The sequence below is a fragment of the Varroa jacobsoni genome, unplaced genomic scaffold (assembly GCF_002532875.2).
Source record: "Varroa jacobsoni isolate VJ856 unplaced genomic scaffold, vjacob_1.0 scaffold_727, whole genome shotgun sequence".
NCBI classification, from domain to species: domain Eukaryota; kingdom Metazoa; phylum Arthropoda; class Arachnida; order Mesostigmata; family Varroidae; genus Varroa; species Varroa jacobsoni.
Genome location: NW_019213629.1, coordinates 2,514 through 30,505, shown reverse-complemented (window position 1 = coordinate 30,505; position 27,992 = coordinate 2,514). Strand labels below are relative to the sequence as shown.

The 27,992-nt window shown below is 37.7% G+C and overlaps 1 protein-coding gene and 3 long non-coding RNA genes across 11 annotated transcripts; 2 read left to right on the top strand and 2 right to left on the bottom strand.

Moving 5' to 3' along the window:
• Positions 1-3,444, top strand: LOC111263035 (uncharacterized protein KIAA1143 homolog). Of its 2 annotated transcripts, none has more exons than XM_086969438.1 (5): positions 1-403; positions 900-1,066; positions 1,263-1,328; positions 1,471-1,550; positions 2,457-2,518. In XM_086969438.1, the coding sequence occupies exons 2-5, from the start codon at positions 935-937 to the stop codon at positions 2,464-2,466; spliced, it is 288 nt and encodes a 95-aa protein (XP_086825564.1). In that variant the 5' UTR covers positions 1-403; positions 900-934; the 3' UTR covers positions 2,467-2,518. The 2 variants fall into 2 exon arrangements, with proteins under 2 accessions (XP_086825564.1, XP_022693507.1); XM_022837772.2 differs by having other exon boundaries at positions 4-403; positions 1,471-1,566; positions 2,457-3,444.
• Positions 2,129-2,579, bottom strand: LOC147753123 (uncharacterized). The gene is made up of 2 exons (XR_015312134.1): positions 2,442-2,579; positions 2,129-2,258 (listed from the first exon to the last, which is right to left on the bottom strand). It is a non-coding gene; the product is annotated as an uncharacterized LOC147753123 (long non-coding RNA).
• On the bottom strand, positions 2,722-27,992 carry LOC111263036 (uncharacterized). 2 transcript variants are annotated; one of them, XR_002681988.2, is made up of 4 exons: positions 27,581-27,992; positions 20,782-21,004; positions 13,871-18,360; positions 2,722-3,111 (listed from the first exon to the last, which is right to left on the bottom strand). It is a non-coding gene; the product is annotated as an uncharacterized LOC111263036 (long non-coding RNA). The 2 variants fall into 2 exon arrangements; XR_002681987.2 differs by having other exon boundaries at positions 20,782-20,990; positions 27,581-27,991.
• Positions 8,166-20,131, top strand: LOC111263039 (uncharacterized). Of its 6 annotated transcripts, XR_002681994.2 has the most exons (5): positions 8,166-8,609; positions 8,770-8,990; positions 9,152-9,317; positions 18,321-18,428; positions 19,191-20,131. It is a non-coding gene; the product is annotated as an uncharacterized LOC111263039 (long non-coding RNA). The 6 variants fall into 6 exon arrangements; XR_015312129.1 differs by lacking the exons at positions 18,321-18,428; positions 19,191-20,131 and adding an exon at positions 15,960-16,631; XR_015312133.1 differs by lacking the exons at positions 8,166-8,609; positions 8,770-8,990; positions 9,152-9,317 and adding exons at positions 13,112-13,511; positions 13,841-14,126.

Below are 27,992 nucleotides of genomic sequence, written 5' to 3'. Positions count from 1 at the left end.
TTGATGCGTTCTTTGTTCGCTTGATCAACTCGAACACCAGCGAAATGTGAACAGTCCACCTTGACGAAAGCGAAGATCTAGTCGCATGAGCCTTACGTTTTGTATGCAAAATACATCGGCTTAGAACGTTGAGCACAGGCATACTTGTCTACATTTCAGAGCTCGGCCGTCTTATTTTTAGAATTTCTGGACACCTATATGTAATGCTTATTTTCACCGAACAAATGAAGCATAAGGAGAGGACATCAGACACTTTGGATTCACCGTCCGATTAGAAGCCGTTCTATTAGTATGAGTAACCCTTCAAAAATCTTTTTGCGATAGTGGAGCTTTACAGTTATTTCGAATTGGGAAATTTGTTACGAGTCTACTTACTTGTGATAAACTTAACGAAGCTCAAAAGGTATGCCCGAAGCAGACATCGTTTAATATGTTTAATATTTAATAAGCTAAATAAAGGCCATGCGATAATTTTTTCTATTGATATTTAGTTCATTATTGACCGACACGGATTCCAACATTTCATGATATCGTTCTCTGTAGTCTAATATCATATACTGCTTCTTCTGATCTGATTTACATTTCAAGTGAAACCTTTTTGAAGACTGCAGAATTTCTTTGGTAGTATTTATTGCTTTGTTTTATTTTTTGGTGCTAACAGCTATAATTGATTTTTTTCTACCTCTGCCGTCGTCAGCCGGCTCACAAGTTCCCAGTCCCAAAGGCTATTTATTTAATTATGTATAATTATATGAAATTACTTATTGCTTATTTTTTTTAAAACATGAGTTCTTTCAGTATGTCTCAGTGTGATGTACAGTCGAACACTATTTGACTGCTGTTGTTTGATTAGCTGATTGAAAAGCATGAACGTATGTACTGATTGTTTACTGTTTTAGGAATGACTTGACAATAAAACAAAAAGGGCCACAGAATGTCAAGGCGACTTTACAACAAAAATGGCCGAAAACACAATGTTCATTGTGTGAAACCCGGCGATCCGCCATTTTTGCGCGCAATAAAAGAGCGATGCGGATACAAGGAAGGACCCAACGTCAATACAAAGGTATACATGATCATTTCGATAACCTACAGACCCCATATACTTCCATCTCCGTATATATTGAATCGATGGAACGTAAAGTAGATTCCAGTAGATGGTGTAATTTTTGTGCGTTCTGTACTACTGTGATATATAATAATGCAAGCCTAAAGGAGTGTATTAGCGTTTGGTCTAAAAAATCTAATTCGTTTAAAAACAGAGGCCTGTGCAAAGACAAGATTTTAGCGACTCCGACGAGGAGGAAAAGGGCGACGAAAGACCTCAGGTTAGTAAGATATCAATAAACACTTCGTCACTAATTAGTTAAAAATAAAAGTGATGGACCTGCAATACTATAAGTATACTGTTCTATCTTAAGGGATTTTATTTAAAGCGAAATATGCAACTCTGTTTGTATTTTGTTCTAGGTTGTGGTTCTACGGGACGGTGACTTGTCTCAAGAGGAGGCATATAAGCTACTTAATAAAACAAAGGATGAATCCAAAAGGTCTGATACGAAAATGGTTAGTATTCTATAGGGACAATATGACAGATTATGATATCAAGATGAACAGAGCAATTAGTGTTAGAGAACAAAGTCTGTGTGTAAGCTGAAAGGTGGATTTTGAACTTTACTTACAAACTGCATGAAGAAATTTGCGTTAAGTGGGCGTGTCCGTAAAGAAATGCGACCGAAACCGACTAAATGTACATTTAATGTAAATAACATGAATGCCAGAGGGAAACGACTTCATCCGATCTGAACCGAACGCAGTCATCGGAAAAAGTAGTATACACTCGCAAGTATCTTGCTAAATTTGACGAAACGACTCATAAGAAACGTTGCAGCTAAGTTATAGAGTTCTATAAAACTTAGTATTAGATCGCGAAACACTGCCCACTTATAGCTTCTTCAGAACCTTTGGAGAACAGAAATCACTGAAGCTTATGAGATTAAGGATCCAGTATATGTTATAAAAATCTACTGCCTATTTTCGGATTTAGATAGAACGACAATTGAGCGTGGAGGTTTTTTCAGTACCAGTGTTATTGTATGCAACGATAATATTTATAATATTATGCAGATTTTAGTACCCATGAAATCGTCTTTATTTCCAAAGCTGCACCACAGGAAGCCATGCGATGCATTCACTTTTCATGGTATTTTTAATTCATATTTTGCATGTTTTCCTACGCAGTGTTACGACGCAGTTTTCTGAAAGGATAATGTGAAAGGTAGTATTATTTTCTTTTCAAAGATATCCAGCGTAATATATGAGTACTGAAGGAACTTTTATGGTAGAATCTAGACCTGTCATTTTCTAAAGCTAGCGGTTAGTTCCAACTCGAGTTGGCGATTATTTGTAACATACATAACTTAAGTCTTTCCATGTCTTACCATTTTATCGAATAGGTTGCGGTAGCTGAAGACACTGCACAATCCAACAGAAGAGTGGTTTTTAGCAGTTCGAGTAAGCGAACGAAGGACGTTAAAGAAACTTTAAAACAAATGGAGCTTTCATCAAAGAAAAAAAAGCTCCAGGAAGACTGTTCACGAAAGAAGGATGTCAAAGCTGTAAAAGACAATCGGCTTTTGTCCTTTGGAGACGACGAGGAAGAAGTTTAATACGTTTGACTCAAATCAATGTCAGGATAATGAAAGCGAATCAGCACATGAGTAAATTGTATATAGAGGCTACAAAACCTTTTTATTATTGCCAATCGCAAAAGTATTAATTATAAATGTTAGCTCACCACCTGTGAAATACCTCTTGCTACAATGAGAGGGACTTCGTTGAGAAGCTTTCAGTAAATACCATATGTTGATCAGCCTTTCTTACTGAAATGGCCCTGAAACACGCCTTTATTATGTAATTTCATTAACACGGGCGCGGATATCCAGCTACTGATGTAAACAAAAGTAAAATGAAGAAAGTAATTTTTATTTTCAGTTACGAAACAGTTCGAAAGCAACTACGATTTTCTTGGCGGTTTCTTGGTTGTGTCTCAGCGGCATCAGGTCGACAGTAAAATTAGCAATAAATAACAGACGTTCCGTTGATTTTTTCCTATTGTAAAAAAGAAAGAGAAAAGACAATAATTTAATTAGGTCATATATCAGAACAACGCACTGTTTGCCTAAAAAGGAAATGCTGAAAGAGATTATGAGTGTATCGATATGTAAATAATTTTAAATTGAGTTATCATTCCGATTATTACCATATTTCTGGACGGCAAACTAAAGAAATATTTTGAGGCGAACGGGATGTCCACATATGTTGCAGCTATATATTCTTATGGTGTAAATATATTTTGATGATACACTTAACTTGAATAACACAATCCATTAAATGCAGCACAATCTAATCTCTAATTTAATAAACGCAACGTGTTTCCAATCAGTTTTCTGCATAATGTTTTTCAACAATTCCGAAGGAATTGATCACAAGAACAGACGGCACTGTGAATGCTTTCAACCAGATTTCGCTCCACCGATTCGCTGTTTTGAAAAATATTCATTAACTAGGCCATCTTGGGTGCAGGTCAGAAAACCAAACGTATCACTACTAAAAAATAACTTTGTTCTTTTAGGGTACATAGTACTTACTAGTGTAACCACATCCTGAGCAGCCTACCAGTATGTACTATACATAATAGAATCAACCTTTAGAAAGAAATCAGTATTGTTAAATCAATAATAATAATTAAAACAACGATGAAAATTATCAATGTAGCTTTGAAGCGATTCGTTTCTGCAAAGCAGAATACTTTTGATAAATATACTTTTGTTTATCTCAAATAGTTTCGGTTATATAATATTTGTTATCGCAGTAAAGTAAATGTCTAAGGTTGTCGCAGATTTCTTGTAGTGACGGCTACCTTGTCCTTAACTAGTAAACGGACACAGTTCAAACATAAATCCAAATATCATCCTTATTGCTCGTAGAATAGACATCGCTTACCCTCAATAAGAAAAAAGGGCATCTCTGAGCTGGAAGAAGTTGGATGATTGAAGCAGACTGTTTTCCATAGTTATTGTAATTTTCAACGTTAACTTTATTGGTTTTTAGCAGTTTAGTTGTTCAATTAGCCACGGGGTTGAAGAATCTCATTGTACACAGTGCATCCCGTGCGCTTATGAACAACATAGCAATAGCTTGAAACAGAAGAATGTTGGACATTACTGGAAAGTCATTTTGCAGAGTAAGGAAATGTTTCGTAATATCCATGCGCACCTGCATGATCAACTTGACAATCGTTAAACCGTGGGCATTTTAATGAAACTCCATTTTTAATCAACAATGCATAGTTCCATACTTCTAAAACCTTTTCGGCATTTGTAAATCGAAACGAATCAGAGTGAAGAAAAGCTTATTACCTATTTATCACAATGTGGGTTATCATGAAGTTGAACCACACGATACATTTAAGGCTATCTCGGTCCAACTTTACGCTCAAACTTTAGCAACAGAAGTTTACCATTTGTTGCTATGATTATCAGTGGATGTTCTCGAGACGAATTTACCAGAAGGCGAAAAAACAATTATATATGGGCTTGCAATCTAAATCTAATTCCAATTACTTTTTACGTGCTACATGTAAGTGCTATCACTATTTTTAAAGTTAGTTTTTCTTTTTTCTTCTGGTTCGAGTTGAATCCGGCTTACGGTAGACACAATATGCGCAAGCCGAAAACGACTTTAAAGAACAGACAGATACCACCAGTTGTAGTGAATATACAGTCACCAAAATCAGCTCACTGTAGTGTATTGTTTTTCAAACGAAACCAACGTAAACGCTGACCTTTTTATCATAATTATTATTATATATCACTTTCAAAGTAATTAAGCTACCTGTTGTACAAAGGGGTTGTTGTTAACTTCGTAACTTATTAAGTTATGTATGACAGACGATCCTTTGCGTTGGTTGAAAGCATGCATCTTTGCTTCAGAACGCCAGGCCATCTATGTCCAAGGCCAAACCTGCACATCGAAGACGAATAGGCACTCGCACTGGTAAGCATGATCTATCACTATTGACGTTGATTAAAGTCTAATATAATATGAATATTTATTTTAATTGGGAGCCGTTACAAAGCATACGTTTTAACCGGAACGGTTGTTATTTTGTAAAATGTTAACTGATATATATATTTAGATTGATTAAAACCAACAGTATGCTTACCTATCATTAGCTGTGGTTTAATGTCTCATAATATATATTATATATACCACATAGTTATATGATAGCTGTTTACTGCTTAGATAACCGTGAGGCGAGACTTAACGGTTTGAATACAGCTACTGAAAACGACCGGCGTTTGAGAATTACTGCATATTCTGATACACTATTGTCATCATCTCTGTTATTTTTATCGGCTTTGCGCGGTTACGGTAGTTCATCTGTTTGCATGTTGTTGAAAACTAAATCATTTCGGTTGAATATATGTAGCTCGAATTAGCCGAGCACGCTAAAATGAGTCAGGAGTCTGAAAACGAGACATTACTAAGAATCTTGACGTAGCCGAAAACCCTGAGAAAGCCTTTGAGAGCCATAAATAAAACTTATGACTTTTAAACGGTCAAAAATAATCATATATTGCAATTCTGGATTGCAAAGCCAACATGACCTTCGGCACCATCATGATTTGTGCAACGCAAAAGTTTTCAAATGTTCCTTAAGACTTTTTTATGACAAAGTTATCGCACGCGTTGGCTTTTCGGGACCATAGAGACGCGAAATACAAAGGCACTTTGCCGCGACAGTTGTCACGACCGGCGAACAACATGCAAAAACTAGATAATTTTTGTAAACAAAGACTGTAGTATGGCGATTGTCTACTTCTTAAATATCTAACTTTCAATTGAAAAAAAACCCATTAGTGTATATTCTCTAAGTAAACAGTGAGTATGTGCCTATATATTGGCAAGCATATATTGATTATACCGTCAAATTGCTTAAAAGTAAAATAATGTTTCTATTTATTATCAAATTAGTATATAATTAAGGAAAATGAAACTGACACTTCATGAGATCGATGTCGAAGTCATTCGTGTCTCCTGAAAATTTATCGTTCAACCATACGCAATCCCAGACTCCATGAGTATTCGTGTTTTTTATTCTAATGCATATCTATTGACTTGTTTCTATCGGTTGGCTCCACCTGCCGTATCATCGATTACTTTTGAATGACTACAACTAGATTCAAAGTAGTTGTTCTGCATAGATTTCTACGTTGGAGATTATCTAAATCTGGCAACAGAGATAAAGAAGAAACGTATGAAATTGCCAACTATTTTAGTACTGCAATCTCTGTTAAGTGATTGCCATAACTGACCTTCGAATATTTTTGTTATCATGATATTAACAGACAGCTTTGAGGCGAACTGCGTTTTCTAGAAAATCATTATAATTCTGTCTTACGGTACCTTGGTTGAATATCAAAGCAATTTGTCGTTGTAGTTGTACATTGTAGATCAACAGATTCTAATTATTAAATATTATTCAGTCTCTTAAGACTACCTACCTTCCAGAAACACATCTATCTCTACTTTTCGTATAAGTGCTACAAACTGTGTGTTTATGATCTATTGCTCCCTACTAATCAAGTAAAAACATTATATTGATTTTGAAATATATTTCATATTTCATTAGTGGCAGGCAGCATCGAACATTGCTACAGCTTCTTTAAATGTGCAATCTTCGAAGAAGCCTGCACATGTCCCATTCATTCGATATCATCGAAACTTGAGTCCTCTATCGTTCAGCAAAACCGAATTATAGTATATCTTGAGTGAAAGCGGGTTTACGTTGATCCGCTATAATGACGACGGTCTGCTGATCGTTACGCTGAGATGCGACAGTGTGTATGGTTTGTATTGTGACAGTCCTAATCCGTCCAGATACTCAATCCTTTGGGATAGCAAAGTATCGATCGAATGCTGCTGCTGCTACTGCTGCCGATGATGACTATGGCGCTTTGGCGAGCTGCCCAAATCACCTCCCACTACACGCTTCGTTTAAGGACAAAATAAGCGAACTTTTCGTATACGATCATTATTACTACGACGATTACTTTGACAATTATGTTGAACTGATTCGTGGTAGTCTGTCAGTAATATATGTTAGGTCGTGCAACATTCTAATTCCATGTTTAAAAACATGGAATTAGAAGATAACTGCCCAGCGCAAAAAAGTTGTCAAATCTTGCGCACACAAATATCTGCATTAATGCTTCTAAACATGATCCGCTAAGGCCGAAAATTGAAAGCTCGTAACTATATTGTATACCATTTTTTACTACAGTTTGCTGTTAATTTTTTTACTTTCGGTTTAGTTGCTAATCGAAGAAAGCCAATAGAGAGGAAATAATAAATCTTGAGTAAAAGAAAGTATTCTTTCTAATTATCGCATTGTGCTAGAAAGGAACATTTTGCAATTCTCAAAAACCTACGATGGCTTATAAATTAATTCACTTGCCAATAAGTGTAAATGCAACGAAGTGTTGAAAATGTCAGTTGTAATAAAACTAGCGTAATTCGAGTATGAAAGTTGAATAGCTATGATACCAAGCGTGCGCATCTCAGTTTTTGTCAATAGTGTCCAGAAAGACTTTAGGACCGAAGGTTGTGAAGCATCCAAGGCCGAGTATCATCTCAAAAAGTATATACAAAATTGGAGTATAGAAAGGTTCCACTGGCTAGTTGTTTTAATATGATTGTATCACTGTAAAAATGAATTTAGTGTGATATACAACAACATATAATTAAGAAAAATAAGTAGAGGGGCAAAATCCTCCAAACTATGAAGCATTTCGCATCGCATCATCGTTCGAAATCAGGCTCAACACATCAACACAACAACGGAAAAAGATTAATATAATGATGGCCCAGTTTTCCGCGCCAGAAGCAATAGCGGGATCAGACAAAAACAAAATTATACAACAGCCACTCTTAGCGCCTTCTACTTTTCACCTATTACTGGCATTCACTATAATAAACTAGCATATCAGTTGCACCAAATATATATATATATATATATACTAAAATTCGTTCTGGAGTGAACCGAAACGCTGCCGGTTCAATGGGGGAGGGTCTGCCAATAGTGCCAATGTATTCTGTATAAAGTATTGCTATGTTGCTGTAACGTTATTTGTCAATGAGACACGGCGTTAACTCTGCCTTGTTTGCGCATTCGCCCGGTCGTTTGAATGCGTCTCTTCACACGACTCTATACCATTATCGACTTGTGCCGCTACCACAACAACGACAGTTAAAACAGCGCACGATTGAACGAGCTACCCAGCTGACTATAGTCGTATTCGTATTCTTAGCTAGTGAACGACTGGCTAGCCAGTTCCAGAGGGCGGCTAGGTCGGACGCAGTCCCCAGTTGCAACTACAATTTCTTCTTCTTTGTCGCCTCTGCCGCAGCCTCTCCGTACACAAGAACAATCCTGACTCCCAGATCATTAGGTGACGTTCTAAGGGGCGATTGGCGCTAAAGCTGTCACTATACGTATGTCTACACATGCGTATGTGCATAAATGCGTCACTAATGCTTTACGGGTAAGTTCTTGTGCGCTAGTATCAGACAGTGAGATTCGCCGTAGCAGATAGTGGACGGGTTGGATCCGAGCTTGCTGTATCGCCACTGCTAGAGTAAAATGATAATAATATATTATACATATAAGCTCGTAACCGACTTCGTCGTCACCGTCGATTGCAGGTGCTACCCGAATGCGAGCGGACTAACAAATAACAGTCGCTGTCGATAATTTCGGATGATCGTAGTAATGGCGGCTGCTGTGGTCGCTGTCGACCTCGCCGCTGGTCCAGTGCAGAACGGGGGAACTGTTGTGGGAATAGCCATCCGTGATGGGATGTTATACTTGGGTGCTTTCTTGCCGAGCAGTGACGCTTTTCCGGGACGGACGGGCGGCAGGCCAAGTCAGTAACTGTTGTAGCGAAAGAGTAAAAAACTACATGATGGATATAGACACACAGATACATACTATCCGACACGCAGACGACAGCCGGGGAGGAGGTCTGTCGGACCCATATCCAGCGATTCTAAATTTTTCTTTTTTCCTTCTGATTGTTGCTGGCAGGTATTGAGCGACCCGCGCGTGCGTCATTGGCTCTAGTTCGGAGTTAGACGGCCCCGGGGGAGAGGGGCAAATAAATGACACTGCTGCCGCCGCCATCGTCACAGTCGTTGCGTCGTCGCCTGAATATTTTATACTGGATATACCAGTATGGCAAAAGCGCCTCGTGGTAAGTCATTGAGTGAGCGAGTAAGTAAACAAACGAACCGAGTGAGACCGTGAGTAAGTTCGTGAGTCATACACTTCCGCGAAGGCGCCCTGCTAGCCAGCACGGCTCCCGACAGTTGCCGTAGTTGCGGTGAGGGGTTGTTGCTTCGCAGTAAAAGTGAACTCACCCGTACTAACGACTCCCCCTACTCCATCGAGCCCTTGTTTTCCCCTATTCCGTTCGACCAGTTCCTACTACTCCCCATGGTCTTCCACCAACAGCGATCGAAGTATCCCTGATAAAGCTAGTGCCGCTAAGAACGTACCATCACCAGAGAATTTAATGTTTAATTGGACAATGAAGCAGAAAAAGCGAAAAAACTAGAACCAGCTGAAACATGAAATCAGGAGCAATTATAATGAAAATCACGGCGTACATGGTAGTACACTATATTTAATCAGATATAAAATTGACGACATTGACCGATTATTGACTTCACTAACGCAATGTCAAACCGCAAGTTCGAAAAAATTGTACTGCATGATTGCGAACTTCACGTCCAACCAAATCTAGAAATTAGACAACTGACTGATACACGTTGAAAGTAAACCCAAGACGTTTTCTTCTACTTTCCTTACATTTCGTTTATTTATTGTAACCATAGTAAGGGCTTGTTGCTTTGTTCTTACAAATATCATGCTAGTAATAAAATATTTTATTTCATTCGTAAATGTCAGTTTTAAATCGCCACTTGATACTCGACGAAAATGCTCTGATTCAAGTGACCTGAGCTGAGAGCTATGCTTATTCTAAACTAACTATGGGAAGAAAAACTATGGAACCTTATTCATAGTATGTTGCACACCATCTTTCAATCGGTTGAATTTGTCAATTCTGGAGAAGACGACTCTTTTTATTACATACGTATTTAGCTGTTCGGAAACTGTGTCGCGTATCGCCTTGCGAACTTTTGAATGAAAAATTTGTTTCGTTCTTATTATTGTGTTCTATTATATGAGAGAGGTTCGGAAAACATAGGGTTCTTGATAAACGAGCATTAAAACTTGTTACACTTTAACGTTCTAAACTCGCTGCTATGAATGAAAGCAGACATTTCGTCGGATATAGATTGCTTAATTTAATCACTTAGTTACTTGCTCTTCTGGTACATTTTCTCTTCTACAGTAATAATCTAATCTTCTGCGCATGAGCCGTCTATGAAACAGTTTTATAAATCCAGTAAAAGTCGTAAAATGCTGATCCCAAGCGAAAATTAAGTCTTAGCTTACTGCTTAACCTATACAACTCAAATACTTAAAATGAGCTCGGCAGATGCCAGGGGATTCCATTATGTTAACTCAGTGTCTAAGTTAATTGTTTTGATAACTGTTTAGGTTAAATTTTCCGAGGTGTCGTTTTACACTAGTCGAATTAAGACATGAGTAATTTCTTGAAAAACACTTCTGTTTTCGACATTTTTGTATACGAAAAGAAGGAAAGGTTTCTAAAGGAAGGGCGGAGAATGGGTCCTCTTGCTTTCTTGTAAAAGTGAAATTTAATTATAATTAAAATAAATCAGACAAGATATATTCGATATCGTATCGCCGACGCTTTCGTTTTATGAAAATTCAGGTTTTTAACTTGCTTCGTTGTTCTTCTGTGTTTTATGCGAAGTCTTTTTCTCAATGTAATCCATCAGATTAATTAGGTTATATTTACAACACGTCTATAAAGTACATCTAAAAATCTTTCTATAGAACTAAGGATTAGTTCATGTTTGCCGTATAAATTAGTTCGCAAGTGTCCTAGATAGAGTATAAACATTATGTGACAAGCATAGGTAAATCACTTTAGTGTGGAAAATACGAAACCTTCTATCAATCTAGCAGCAAAGCCGCCCACGTTTACACCGGAAATTGTGCGCATATTCGATACTGTTATGGCTTTTATTGACCTCCCAAATGAGCATTATTTACAGATTTACTTCTTTCGAAATATGGCTTTAACAGGTATCTTTGCATATTCCGAAATTTGTAGATAAGTAGCATTCAACATCGGGAACTGCTTTATTATTTTGTGCTCGGTTTTTATATAGTTGAGCCACACCCATTTTACTGTATATGTATATGCTATCTTTTGAGCGCCGTCACTGCCTTAGCCCAATTTCAGTACACAGCAAGCAAAAGCTTTGAAACGGAACTGTAAGCAGTTTTTTTTTCTTTCTCTATGCGTACACAAAAGGCATTACCATTCTATTGAAGAAAAAAAACAAGACATTTTCAGTAAAGCCTAACAGGACAATAGAGTTCCCGAAGAAAATGTATCGCAATGTTAGAGTAAAGGGTCGTCCCAGTTCAACATAAACTTCATGTACTAAAAGTACGCGGTAGTACTGTTATCGTATCATATCGGTTTAGCCGTACTAAACTCTCAAGTATGTTCAAGAAAGCAGAACATGATAGCTGAAACCACCCCAAATGTTTCGATACCGTCTACTTATGCTTTTTGCGATTTCCAGTGGAGCTACCGATACTCTCTCTATTTTTCTATCATGTGACAAGAAACAGATATTTAATTAGACAATCAGTTACTTAAAAGACCCCAATGGTGTCTTAAGCTAGCTTGTTTACATTCGACAATAAACGATATGAGTGATAAAATGGTGAAACTAAGAAAAAACAGTTTGATACTTATTACTTTTACCGACATAATAACGAGCTTATTTGAAGCTAAGTCGTATTAAAGACGAATCTATCGATTTACTACAGTTCTTGCTATGGATGTGTTTCAGGAAGTTGTCAGAGTACGCAGCTGATTACATGAGGCAAGTTTGAAAGGGAAAACATTAAATAATATTAATAATTCCGAAACACAACCTAAAAGTTCGCTGTAGTGGTATACTTAGGTTATGCTCAAGCCGTTGGCACATACCTTCATTCACCTCAACGGAAATATGTCTCTGTGTGTAACGCATGTATATTCTTAATTACCGAAGTCGACGGTATGTACATGGACTATGCGAATAGAAAGTTCTTATTGTCTATTTATTTTACTTTAGTTGGTTCAGCGAGTCACGACGCAAGATTCGGTTAATAACAATAACAACTACTATGGCGGTAAGTAGATAAACATAGACACGCACAAATATATGTATATGTTTATGTTCAGGTGAGTGACTGAGTGTATAATTGCGGTCGACTGACGTCTTCGGCGACACTACTGCGGTATTGGCTTCGACGCGAAGCCGCTAGATGTCGCCTTTACAAAGCCACCTAGTCTTCTGTTGGCTTGCTGATGACGGTGCGCACCTGTGCACCCGCTGATGCCGCAGTCGTCGGTGCACATAAGCACAGTGATAGATAGAACTGGGCGAGCGAACAGTTTCAGTGAGAGCGGCAGGATTTCTGGCGTGCCACGAATACGTGGCGTTATTGAAGGGCCAAACGTGGACTACCACGATTGATGGCTGCCACACCGCGCGCGGTCCAAAATATAAGATTTTGGTGCTGCTTAAAATATGCATCAATTGGCTAATGTGTAGCCATTATTAATGTGTCGCTTATTACTATTCTACATTATACTTATATAATTTTTTATATGAAACGCTCCCAATCTGATATTAGCCTATGCCGTAAACCGTTCGAATAAGTCGTTCTATCACAGAATAAGCTAGGCAATATTTTCAAGACAATTTTTCTAGAAGATAACTAAATCCATTGTGAATGACGTGTGGAGACCGACGGTGGCAGCGTTGTGTTTTGGGTGACGGCAGAGAATTGACTTGCTGATACAAACAGTTCTACTGCATCACTTACGGAGCAACGCGAACGACAGATCGACTTCCTGTATTGTCAGTTGACAACATGACCGCAACGCTCTTTCCCATCGACCGACGACGACGGCGACCCCTGAATTGTTGGAAGTCACTGCTGTTGCTGGCAACGATGATGATGACGGTGACTAGCAGGCACTTTACCGCGCATTTCTTGTCAACTGCCCTCGCCGCCGTTGTGCACTCGTTTGTTAATCGTCAGGACGTCTCGATGCTGCTGCCACCATACTAAGCTAGCAAAGAGGATGAGTAGCCACACAGAATCATGATTGGTGTGAATATCTCAGCTCTCAGCAACAGTCGGCTTCCGTTTTCGCGGCGATGCGTCATCAACGACGGCGTGACGTCAGATTGAGTAGATCCCGCTGATTCGATAGCAAAAGGTGAACAGCACAGGTAATAGGTAATCGCAGACGAATTGTCCTCATAAGTTCAGTGCAAGAAGAATAATCTATAAAGCCCATTCATGTTTACGACAGTTTACACAACAACACCTGGCGTACACACCGCACAACTTTTACATGACGACAATGAAAGCTGTGCGATTCAATTGCGTAGTAAACCGAACTACTCAAGTAACAGGCATCACTATTAAGTTGTATAAAAACGAAAAAACGGTACAACGTAATGTGAATCAAAATGAGACAGACACGTTCAGCACAAAGAGAGAGAAAAACGAATTTTGGCTAATGGCGAAAATCTTCTACTGCAGAGCTGGTGTCGGTGAACTACTCCGAAATACCTTTATAGAGACCCTTATGCGATCGAGTGAGGTTATTGGTTCGGATCCGGTTGCCGGGTGATCTTCATGTAACTCAATTATACTACCGTTCTTTAATGGCGTGTTCTGGCAATAATTACTTTCGCGATATCTTAAAAAAGATCTCGTTTCGTTGGGCTTAGGTCGGTGTACTTTAAGAACCTAACGTAGCGTGCGGTGTTTTCCACGTATGTATTCGGTGATGGTCGACCTAGTCACGAGGGCCCGTTTGCAGATGGTGTGTATCGCCGCAATTCAACTGCTCAAAAAGCAACTGCTAACCTAGTTACAACATCATTACATGTTGCGGCGCTTAATTCAACTTAAATAATCTTTTCTTATAGGATGAATGAATTTTCTCAGTCAAGATGACGTATGGTTTACGGATGACAACACGAGGCACAAATTGATTCTTAGCATATTCAAAAGTCGTATTTTCTGGTAGTTGTGTTTTAGAAAAGAAGCGGAGTTAGACGTTAGGACGGCACATCAGTTCAGCCGATCTCGAACTTCCTAGATCATTGCCTCGACATTATCCTTAGAAGGGACGAGATTTTTACCTATGACTTTAATTTTTAAGTAACACGTTTTCCGCCAAAGTACATTGTTTGAGCTCAGTTACCTAATTTAGTCATAGTTCTCTTTACATTTACGGAAACTTTTATTGTAATCATGGCTAAGGTCAACTTACTGTATTATATATATATACTTGTATATACTGTGTATATACAAGATTATTAGGTTATCAGTAATAAATCTGCAGCAGTATTGCTTACTGCAGAGTTAGCAGTTACAGAGTTCCCGCGCTTTCTGTGGGCGGTGTTCAACGGCCAGTTCAACCAGTGCGACGATTTGGATGTAGGCTGAATATTATTATTAATAAAAATACAGTTCTAACTGATTAAGCTTTTTTTTTTCTTTAATAGGGAACCAAGTGATCTGCTTGCACTGGTTTTAGGCGCTTGTCTCTCGTAAAGAGAGAAGCATTTAATTAAGACAAGATAAATTTATTCATTATGAACATCTATATTCTTAGAAGTCTCACTTCTCTAAGTCGACTGTGCCAAATAGGTCCGAGCTGAACTGTTTCGTTACGCAAATACAGAAATCTGCTTTTTTACAAAAATAGAATATACAAGCCGCGTAGGGGCTTATGGTGGCGGCGGATAAAAACAGGTAAATCTGCGATGTTTATTTTTACCGAAGATATACCCTTGTGCACCTCAACGGCTTTGATGGTTGTTCACCAACGATGCTGCGCACTTGTTACAATAATGATGAGTTCTGAATCTTCATTCGAACCTAATAAAGCTTTATTACGATAGAACCGCACACGAAACGGGGTAGGATTTGCGAAAATAGAGCTTCGAGTTCAATCATCGGCCGGGACATTGTGATGTTGTAAATTATACCTACCTAGAATTACTCAGCTAAAAAGGAAAATGATCAGGAATGGCGCGGGCATTTTTGCATCATGCACATTTCGATAGAATTCATTTTGAATAGAAAACAAAATTATTCAGAAATTTTTCTCTGGAATGTTAAAAATCTGTTATTTATGTTTATATTTTTTCATTAGGAATTTACTTACGTTGTTTGGCAAAGACGAAACTACTACTAAACCTCTAATGAAATGATTTGGAAGTGTTTTTCTACATAGGCATTAATTTGTGATGCTTACGTGTCCATATTTCGTGGACACATAGCTGCATTTTGAGCGAAATGAATAAAGACTGTTGAGAAAACACGATTATTTAGCTAAACATATATCATTAAAAAATCAGCAGAAGGATTACGAAGTAAATAGTCATTACCACAGAGCATAAAAGCGGTCGCGTTCTTACTACATGATATGGAGAGATTCTTTTGTGTTTCCTTAATCAGCTACTTATACCATATGGGCATGAACAAATGACGTCGTCAATATAGATGCAACATATTCACTATATTCGATCGTTAGAGTTCCAAAGCTGGCTAATACGGGCAAAAACATATTACTCTCGTAATAAGAACAGTAACAAAATCGAAAGAATATGTTATTTTAATTAACATGATTGTTTTTATTCTCAAGGCCCCCACCCCCCGCCCCCGAACAGGAAACGAAACGTGTATACGCCCGGGTTCGTACTTAGACCACCACGTGTTCCTGACTTTAGTAGGCAAACACATAATTGCACCACTATCACGAAGATATCACGGAATATTTGTTCTCAATAGAGCTTAGGAGTGAAACTACTCAAACGAGGGGCTTACTTGTTCTGGTAAAGTGATACAACATAGTTAACATATAATAATTCTACCTATTTTTGTTTAATAATATATAACGTTATTGTAATAAGTTCATGACGCTATATATTACACACTGCGGCCCTGCGGATACTGACCATCACCGGTACTTATTCCGCAGTTAAACTGACACATCCGACAGACGTTGCTGAAAATCCTGACCGCCTGCCTTGTCTGTTGACAGTAAAGGAGCACCCTTAAAGCAATAATCTGACTCTAACGAATGCTAAAATGTGTGTACGTGTGGGTGTGTGTATTTTCGTGCATTGTACATGTAAAACAATACAAAAAAAACACAGTGCACACGTGGTATAACCTTATCGTCAAGGCGAAGCTTTGCAAAGTGTTCAGAAATATCAAGCTATTTGCTAACGAGCTATTTATGATAGTACTGTAACTATATGTAAATGTGAATGTTAAATATCAATAAATAACTGTATTTTCTGACTATAGCAAACTTCGTTATTTGGAACTTTTTCAACAATTGAAGTAACAAGGTAGATTAACTTTATTGGAATACGTTTTTAGCGACTATGGCGTATCCACTCAGTGCAGAGTCGAAAAAAAAATCCGAGATTTGCGTTTAATAACGTGGGTAGCTTGGGAAATGAAAGCCATTATCATTCACCATATATTAGATTTCATTAATACGATTATAAATGATTTTCGTTGTGATCGTTGCAAAATAACAATCGATCTTGACAATTTTTGCGGATGGGTAGTGTCTTCGGGTGTTCGGTCAGATACAGTGGTGATTGTAGTACCTCCCACGTTGGCTAATATTGAGGTAGCACTGAGCTCACGCCTTGTAAAGCGTAACATTTAAGCTGACTTTTTTTCTCCTTCATATGCTGTGTCGACTAAAACACGCTGTTGACTGAGCGAACGCATCGATAACACCATTTACTTAGCTGATTCTTGGAATACGTGCTACTGTTACTTAGAATAGCGTTGGACCTTGAGTTACTCCTCTTCACGCGTTGCTTGGCACTTAAACTCATAAGCAATAGTGATAATAATGCACTCTTATATGGGACCATTTTACGAATCAAATAATCATGATAATTTTTATTCCATGTTAAGTTTGTACAGCTAGAAGTAAATCTGTTGCAATAGAATTTAGAAACTTAATAATTTACTGCTTATATTTGTGGGACGTTCTGCGTCCTCGAAATACTTTGAAATTGCTGTTAGTGAATAGAACACTTTGTGTTAAATCTGTCATTTTATTTCTTACTTTTTTTTTATACAGTTTATTCAATCATAACGCATACGCTGATAACAAATGGGAAAAATGCCCATCGGAGTATTGCAATGATCTTCTGTATGGTTCCTTTTCCGTTCTGAACGTTTATTTTAAGTATGACAGAAATGCTTTCGATAAGTGTCGTTCATGAACTGTACATGTACGATCTCAAATCAAAACGGTCGCTATTTGAGCTAATTACTCCAATCATTTAAGCAATATGACTCTGATTGGTTTCTTTATTTCCGGGGCAGGAACCACACTTGAATTAAGTGTCGTTATAAGCCCTACTTTCAATTTAATTCAAATACATCGCTAAAATCATCCGGGCGTTTAGCTTTGTTATTAACATAATATTCTGTTTTTGTCATACTGATTTTTCCATTGTTTGCAAATGTGCCGGCCAAACTTTAAAAACTTGACGCATCTGAGGGAAGGGTAAGAATAAATTTGATGCAAGACACGCAGAAGACGCAAGCCTGTTGACCGTGCTAATAGCGGCAAGTGAACTCTTCGCGGTAACTGAACGGTTTGAAAACGGAAAAACTTCATATAATAAATATATCAACTTCTAAGCTCCTATAATCGAACTTAAGGCAACGACAGGGTGGCAGTATAATGAGAGCCGCCGTAAAAACTGCGCGCACTGTTATTAAAATGAAGGATTTTATACTAAATATGGAGTATAATGTTTTTCGTGAATACTAGGAAGCAATGCAGGACTAACAAACCATCGACATGTATGATAAAACACATACACTATCAAGACGCGCACTTTTATTCCAATAGAGCAGCGTTGGACTGTTTTTCTCTCTGCTCTAAGTATAGTCTTCTCGTCCCCGTCTAGGTATAAGTCCTCGTGATAGCTTCGTGGCTAACGTATTTGTCTTCTAATCTTAGGAACACGTTGTGGTCTAAGGCCAGTCTCGAACCTGGGAACCTGGAAGCCAGCCGTCGGATGGGATGCTTTAACGGAAGAAAACGGCGAGAACGTAAAACTCGATAGAGGTATAGTAGGAACGCTACAGTACTCAGCTTTTTGGCCCACATCAAGTAATATTATAAAATAACGATAATATATTATCAATACAAACACTTTATAAAAACCAACCAATGGGTGCGCTTTGTTAGAAAAGAAAAGCCAGATGCAGTCATGTTAGGCTTAAGGATTTGTGTGATAGCTGATGGACAGCCAGAATTTAAAAACGAATATGTTTTCAACACCTTTCTTTTTTTTTAGAAATATAGCTGTTTGTTTGGGACTCGCAGCTTTGCGCCGAAATCAATAACCATGTAAATACGTATCAAAGTAAAGAAGAACATAATTAAACAAAGATGAATACTGCCCAATGTCCTGCTCTGCAGTATTAAATTTTACTTCCTTTGAATAGGTCAACTTTGTGCTGTTATCGCAGCAGATGTATGGCACCTATCGACGAAGGGTCATAATATACTAGCATCGGCCTGATTTTTTATTTAGCGTGCTCAGTACACCTTAAGCAACGATGTTCTATCTGAACTTAGTTCCTTTTTTTTTTAAATAAAAAATTCACAATTTAGTTGGCTTATTTGTTTAAAGAACCGACTATTCAGTTAGTTACAAATCAGACAAAACTCATTCTGCTTTGAAAGTTTCGAAATCGTACAATTAAATTTTTACAGCTTGCTTATAATTACTGCAAATTATATTGATAATAAACTGCTATTATATCTAACCGAAATTCTCTTTTTTGTTATCCCTACAAAATCATTCATTCCGAATGGAACCAGAGGGGGCGTAATCTGACCGTCACTGCGCCTTCAGAAAGTCTCTTACGTGGCTGCGTTAGAGAGTACCATGATGGATCGTCATACTCTGAACGCAGATAATTATACAAGATGTAGATCTAAACTCTTTAACCGATATCTCAAGGTTCCAGACGTAGAGGATTGGCCAGCAAACAAGACGTCTCTAATATTATCTTTAAAATGAACACGATATGTCGAAACTTTTCGAACGTAGTCCCAGGCACGTTAGATAATCATTGCCCACGCAGCAGACTGGCACTTGAACAGATATGCTAGAACGGCGTAAAAACAGGTGACTTCATAGTATTGAGAACCAAAGAATCAAGCAGGCGCCAGTTCTAAAATGTTTACAGGCCCTGATTCACTTTTCCGTCCAAAGCCTTATAAGCAAGGATCTTCCCGAGGTGTCGATAGAACGTCGTTGACACAAATCAGGGCACTGCAGCCGTCCAGGTTCGGGGCTAGAATATCAGCCCTCAAGAGATTAAAATACGACGAAGGTGTTAGGGTTTTCTGGGAGAAATCTTGCAGGGAGTCACACGAATACTATCAGCTTGCACGCATACACAGAATCTACTTTGAAGAAATCGGGAAACGAACATGTCTAAGAAAGTAACTAAAACCAACTTTCTAAGCTTTCCACGCCCGATTTTTTTAAGCCTGATACTGCCGTTAATCAATACTTCACCTAACTGGTTTCTAGCTCGAAACGAAGTGTGTGTATGCCTGATTTCCAATCCAGACCATCACGTGTTCTTAAATTTAGTAGGCAAGAACGCTAACATTGCACCATTACGGGGACTGATCCCTTCAAACCGATGAATGTTTATGCTCAGTCTTCAAAGGGTCTTTAGATGGGCGAAGTTCAACTTAAAAGAACAGAGTTTCCCACATTGCGACATTTGACAAAAAAATAAATAAAATCTGACCTAAGCTATATGATTAGCAAATGCTTTTTGAAATGTACAACGGAATTTTAGTCATAAAAAGTCATCCTTTCCCGTCTTTTAAATCCGTCAACAATAAGCATTCCTTTGCACGCCGCTCTCTCTCTCTCGCTGTCTCTCTCGGCTTCTCGCTCTCTCCCCCTCCATAAATATATACATATATAAAAAGGGAAAAGGGAAACAGTAATTTTTCCCATTACACCTATAGACGTATGGCAGAAATATGGAAATGTCGAGATCTGTTAACATCATATGAGTTTTAAATTTAATTTAAATAAATAGCGTCTTAATTTCGGTACCTTAACCACTAGAGTTACTAATTTACTGTTAATTGTCGGTATTACTATACGTGTTGTTGTACATAATCGTACACCTTTCTATATAATATTAATAAATACGAGTAATAACTATATTTTTAATTGTGAAATTATTATACATATTGTTGTATGGCAATAAAGAAACCATGATACCGCTAGAAGAACAAAACCAAGCCACTGCCGAATTATTCACTCGCTTTTAATAGTAGCCAACACTGAAGAGAACCACCTCCCTCTAAAGATACTGAGTCCCGACGACCGATCATTGAGACAAATACATTAGTACCCCTTCCAAGTTCCCCGACGAACCTTTAACAACGACGGAGACATCGACCAGAACCTCAGTTGTCCTGCAATCACTCTCCGTTATCCAACGCCCGATTTATCCTCGCAGAGAAAGAATACGATGGTTCCAATCGATCTTTGTTCTTAATAGCACCGTCCAAGGTAAGGAGTCGTTCAATCCCCGTTTGGTTAAAACGCGTACCGGCAAAACTCGGCAGCACACAGGGGGCAACCTGGAAAACAAACGCTAATAGAATCACAACAGCACGTTCCTTGTATGTCGTTAATCATGAATAACTTTCGGCTAAACATTAGGACATCGCTTCAACGGAGAACCTAAGGTAGACAAAGAATCAGAAGACTTCACGGCGCGTCATACATATTCGTTGTTATATATGCACTTTAGTGCATATATATGAGAGTTATAATAACAATCAAGGAGAAACACCAGCAGGGTTAACGGGCGTTTTGCCCTTATAGGTTATTTTTCTATTCCCAAATATAATCGACGAAAAATGAATTGAATTCAATTGTAATATACTAAACGCAACCGGAAGTGTTTGTAACGTTTTGTCGGAAATGACTGGACACGGTGTTTTATTTAGAACAGAGTCCATAATTTCAAAAATCACATCTTATATGTAATAGCATGATTAGATCTTGTATAAGAGGTAGGTGTAAATACAAAAACCGGACAACACCTGGCTCGTTATTTACGAGAGCTCAGTACTTAAAAAAGTCTAAGGCAAAAAAACACGTGAAAGACATTATACTAGGTTATCTGTTTTGAATCGCATTCACCCATTGAATTACAATGATCGAACAAAAATTAATCGTCGCATATTATCGGTGGAATGGAAATCTTTTCCAAATTAGCCGGCGTGAGTATTTTACTCATCAATTGTCTAAAACCACACTAAAAAGTCTTAAAATTCTGAGAAGCATTATCTGTGCTTTCTTGAATCCCTTTATTGAAAACTTGAAGTTGTGAGCGGAGAAAAATTACGAATCAAAACGAGATTGTCGATGGTTAGCTTTGGAAGCTCCAGTAGGAAAGGAAGTCTACTTCAAAGGGTCGATATTATAACATCAATGTTAGTATTGATCAATTTTTGTATTATATATTTAGAGAATGTAAAGTTTAGGATTGCTACAGAGTTTATACTCTTAATTAGCGATCTCTGAGTTTTTAGATGAAAATCTGACTGTCAAAGCAAAGTTGAAAAAAAACTTACACTATCGCAGACTTTCAAAAATAACTACGGGCGTCGGACAATAAAAATACATTTATTATATGTGCTTCTTTAACCTTTGCCCCCATCTACTGCAAACCGTGACAAACGCAGTTCGGTTGATACCTTCTAAGATAGAAATTTTGAGGTCCAGATGAGCGCGTTGCATTAGTCCTATCTTTGGAACCGGAACTTACTCATAATATAGTAACCTGTTTTTGTCTTCAGATCCTTTTGTCGTAATAACGTATATGCAAAAGAATCTCTATAATTTACTTTGAGGCGAGAAACAAGTTCTATTAATAAAAAAAAAAAACCTAGTGGGGGTGTCCTGTATGTTTATTTACAGCTTGAAAGAGCTTTATGTTAATAAAGTCTTTGGGGCGTGATGCAACGGGGCCGCTTGCCACTCAGGCGTCTGAATGTTATCAAATGTTCTTACCGAAGTAATTAATTTCAGTGCGGCAAGTTCGTAGTTTATATAGCTTAAATATTAAGTAAGTTAGAATATATATTTTAGGCTCATGTAGACATATGTATATGGCGATTAAGGCGAAATGGTAAATGAGATATGAGACATACGAGAGCTGCGGTAGATAGCGACCAGACTTTCTATAATGATGAGCATATATAAGGTGTCTACCTATTGGTTATCGAGTTGCTGCTGAGCGGTTTTATGGTCAGCTGGTTGCTACGAGCACTGAGATAGATTTGTAGTTTTTCTTTTGCACATTTACGATCGTAAAATCACGATTGGAACTACTCTATTCTTTTCTAGAATAGTCGAATTCAGGATCAAGAGCACCTGCTCGGCGCCGTGTACTAAACTGCAAGAGCAGACCAGGAAAACTGGAAAATTTTACATACAAAAACAAATAATATGTATTGTACATCGTATATCTAATATATATATCGTTGTTACTATTGCCCACCTAACATTGTGCTCTTAATTCGTACGGATCGATAGTCAACATTTTTTCATATACTACTATCTAGAGATACTATTATCTCTTGTTAGTTATTTTCTAATTAATTCTTCAAAATATTTGTATAGATAACATTTTGTGGCAAATTGATATTGTGAGACCATGCTTACGCAGCCTCTAGGGTTACTTTGTAGCCACAGAAGCCAAACTAAAAGGTAGTCACATTTTGAATTTACGTATATTTCCACTCTTCAGGACATTTGTATTGCCTACTCAGTAATTCTCAGTTCAGTTATATAATTTGCTGGTCTTCGCACGAATAAATCGTTGTTCCTTGTCTATCGCGGTAGAGTAGCGATCAAGCACGCACTTCGTAGTTGGAGTTTTAACAGCAGACACTATGCGGCCACAGTATGCCAGTACAAACGCTAAGATGACCTTCGCTATTAGAAACATGTCCGTTTTGTCTGAAGTGTAAGTGAGACAGTAATCTATTTATATGTATATATATATCGATAACGGTTCTGATATAAATTGGTACTGAAAGGAAAGCAATCGTTAAATTATTGCAGATAAAATTAGTGAAAGTTTCCGTAGAGAGAAGGAGCACGTTCGAGACATGACAAATGGGCTACCCAGCTATAGAGAATTCTGTTAGCATGAACAAAAATTTACATAAATCTCGAAAAAAATCTCGCTGGTCTGCTGAACTAACAATGAAAGCATGTAACAGCTTTCAGTATTTTCAGTTGAGGACTGTTCTACGCCGTACCGTGACAAAAGCTTTTTTTTTTTTTTAGCGTAAGCTGCCTGGGTAAAAATGCTGATTCTATTCCCGTTACTAATGCAGCATTAATAAATGGTAGCCTACCACAAATGCAGAAGAAACCAGAACTCGTTTCGAGAGCTCGCTTTCTATGTTATAATTACATAATGCTTTGAACGAGTTGGCCTGTTCTTTTCAGGTTGAATTATGGCGCGCTTCCAGTAGACCAGAGTGGACCACTGCGGCATAATAGACGTAACTCGATACCCAGCTAACTGAATCCGCGCGCTTTTTGATCCGACATATCATATGGCATTTTGGCAAAGCCGACTACAACTCACTACTATCGTTCTTTAATGTATAGTGCCCCTATATACATCCAAAATATAACTTAACGAAATGAAAACCACGACGTTGTTTTCAGGGTGAAGTTATTCTACTTGGGCACGAAATTCGGTTGGGTCCAGCAGAAAACGCCTGGGAAACATTTTATACCTAAAATACCTCAGTGTCCTCATTTGTGATCTCTGCTTCCTGACCATTGCAGATACCCCCTAGTTTATAATTAATAGCAATACGAATTGTAACCTGACGAAGAACGAGTGTATTAAGCGGAGAAGAAACGAAACTTAGGTTCAATGTCGAACATAGAAGAATTCTGTTTTGCTTTCCTTTTAGTTTCGCCTCATATCATTAACTTATTTCAGTAAAAATCTTTCTGTAAGGTCTATATGACTCTATTGATTTTCTCACATCAAATATATATTTATGAAAATGGGAATTCAAAATAATCAAATACAAAAAAACCGAATCGTTTCGTTGGCATAAAGCTATAGAAAATTTACGTTCGGTTATTTTTCTTAAATTTACGTTATAACCTTATTTAAAATGGTTTCAAGTGAATCTAATCTGATATACATTTGTTCGAATCTGAGGACTTCGCTTCGTTCTGAAAGCCAGTCGGTTATGGAATGCCCACGGCACTACCGGACGTGCTACTCGAAACATTTAGTGCACATCTGTACCTTTTATGTAAACACATGTCTGCGACAGCAGACATATGCACATTCATTCATTTCTTGTTACTGGATTACTGTAAATATATGAAATAAGCGTATGCTTGGTTTTTATGTGTCTTGTTTTTTTTCTATTAAGATAAGAGCACGTAGAGGACGCAGTCTCGTCTTTACAGAGTTTCATTCAGTCTATTTTGGCAAGACTTTGTACGGACAAAAAGGCTGGTCTAACCATGAACGGAATGTTTTATAAAGTTCAGCCTAGTTTTTGGTCGAATCTATGATATCAGTTTTTGCAAATTTTACTTGAGCGAAACTTGGTCTAGTCAAGAGAATGTAATTATGTAATAAGATTGGCAACTGGCACCACTCGATTGCAGTGGGACTTAAATGCTGAGGTAGTCTTGTAACTGTTCTTACATTAATGACCATCTCCTGATTTAAGTCCTAGCTAAAGCATGATTTATTTTGCAGTCTAGTCGAGCGTATCAATATTTGATAATCTGATGACAAACAATACGATATGCATAGCGCTCTTGTGACACAATCCGAGAGTCAAATCTTTCGAATAGGATGATCGGGTCTCTAATATCTCAATACCCGAATTACTTCAAACGCACGGAAACATATGCCCATATGAGATTGTCATGTGCTTTTTTTGGCCGTTCGGATGTTAGCCTCAAAAGAAGCAGCTTATAAACTTGTTATAGTGGATCTAGTAACGTCTCAGTATTTGGTCATAAGACCGTATCATAAAATACTTTTCTAACGTTATTTGCTACCCTGTAACAACGACCACTGAGTAAATAGACTGGTAAATTTATTTAATTGAAAAAGCTCACAACAATGGATGGCAATTTCTGGCCAGCTTAAAGGTGCTAACGGCCATCTAGAGTTCTGCTAGTGTATCATGTAGTATCGCCTACGGCTGTGTCCATTGATGAACTAGCTAATATGAATCATGGAAAGATGAGTTCTGGGTCACGCACTACAATTTAACACATTATAGATGTTTAATGTGTTATTGATAAACTCAATGTATTGTCAAAGTCTTGTTGAAGCTACTAAGCATCAGCTTTGCTAATTTATGGGTCTCAGGGATCATTAGATCAAAATGGAAATGACTTCCTTTCCTATTTAGGGAACTCGCACAAAATATTTAGAATATTTTCGCATAATTGTTTTCTTGTAAAAACCAACTTTAATATTATATATTTCAACTCAAGAAACTTTTGCCCCCGACTGTGGAGTTTATTGTTGGGTTTTACTGAGAACATAGATCTTTCGAACACTCTTTCAACAGAATGATTTACCGGCAGTGCCCTTATGCCCTAGGTCTAAAACCATGCTTCATTCGAATCCACACTCAATGCGGCCGCAGCCGTAATATAGGTGAAAGACAGAAGGCTCATAATTTAATTCTTTATTTATTTATTTGCAAAAATATGCTATTACAAGAGGCACTGTATTTTTTTTTATCAAGATGCTAGGATGACTCTAAGAGTTTTATATACAAAAAAATATTTAGAAAGCATCTCTAGATTCGAGAAATATATGGATTTCATTTTAAAAAGCTTTACGTATATTATTTCGGATTCGGTTATCATTGTATTTTCAACGCATTAGAAACCAAATTCCTCCCACGTATTTATAGAAGGAACTGTCATTGACCTATGCTTTTGCAGTTAGTAAAATTTTTTTTGTATTAAGATATAGATAGTATACATATAAAATGATGCATCAAAAAACAGGTTTAGAATGAACCATAAAACAATCGTAGAAAATAGAGATTTTAACCATTATGGTCATACGTTAGCCGTTGCACTTTAAGCTTATTGCAGTCTCCATCGGTTTTTCCGATATTTTTATTCCATTTGTCAACATCATAAAACTTACTGTGCACTTGGTAAGATGTGTGTTCTAAGTTGTATTACTTACCGAACATATACCGTTACAGCCTAATTTAGTTTCTATTATAATGTATAACTCCATAAGTTTGAACACACGTAAAGGTAAGCTCTCTTGATTAATTCTTTAAAATTTTGTCTGCCTATTTTATAAGTCGCATTTTTGTCGCTCGTATAGTGTATAGCTTTTAGTTCCTTACCGTAGCATTAAACATTAGGACAACTAGTATTTGCTGAGAATAAAAGGGCCATGTTCTTAGCTACATTATACGCTCAGTATTTTCAGATCTGCTGTGGGAAAAAGGGTGACACCAATGCGTTTTTCCCAATTTTAGGGGCACTTTCTCCAGCAAATAAAACATACTAAAGGGTTAACACATTCCGGTTAAATAGAGAGTGATTCTACAAGCTAAAATGATTTTAGCTTCTCAATTTATCATTTATTAGAAGTTGGCAATTAACCAAACTTCGTAGTCGTAGTCGTTTTGTAAATCGTGACTACTCCTACCGAATTTCATTATCCAGTGTGTACCTTATCAAGCCTTAGGTGTGATATTCAATGGATACTAGCTTTTTTTATCCTCTGTATGGAGTGTTTATATAAGAATTTCAATGGACCTCATTTGTCAGTTATGAGTCGTAAATGCTCTCACGATGAATCAGAGCCGTGTCGCTCACTACTGATGCAAACAAAGAGAGCAGCACGATTATATTACTAAATATGATAATAATAAAGAAATAAAAATGCTATAACTGTGCAGTTGGGACAATAAAGCTGAACTTTTACCTAAAAAAAGAGTGTCCCAGCATTTACCAAACCATTACTATAATACCTAACCAACCGTTGATAGATTTTGATACTGTTTTGTGAGAAAACGCTTATCACAAGGCAGACACAGTTATTTATTAGAAACTCGAGCAATAGCCAGAGCGTTGCAATCACTGGTGGCGTCTCAAGCCTGAGTTGTAAGCTTACCTGACAAGCTGAAACGTCTAATCAAGTCCCCAAAAGACTCAAGATGACACTACTTCATAAGTAATTATTTTCCGAATAGACTTATTCCACCATTGATCGTCCGGAGCTTTCGACCCCGCGAAAAACAGGTCGGGGGAACACTTGTAAGTGTTTTGTTGTCAAGTGTCTAATTTGTTGCCCGATAAGAGAATACAGAACAAGGTGCAAATCGAAAAATTCGGAACGCTTCAATATTTGAACGCATGTTCAGATGCTTGCTTCCTCGGCCGGTTTTTTTCTACGGTGCCTAGCCACGCATCAGCAGAGGCGGGGCTATACGACAACGACGCATTCATCCAGCCATCGACTCCTTTACAGCCTGTTAAGACAGTGCACATCAACATTTTTTGCGCTGGACTTCTTCAACGCGCAA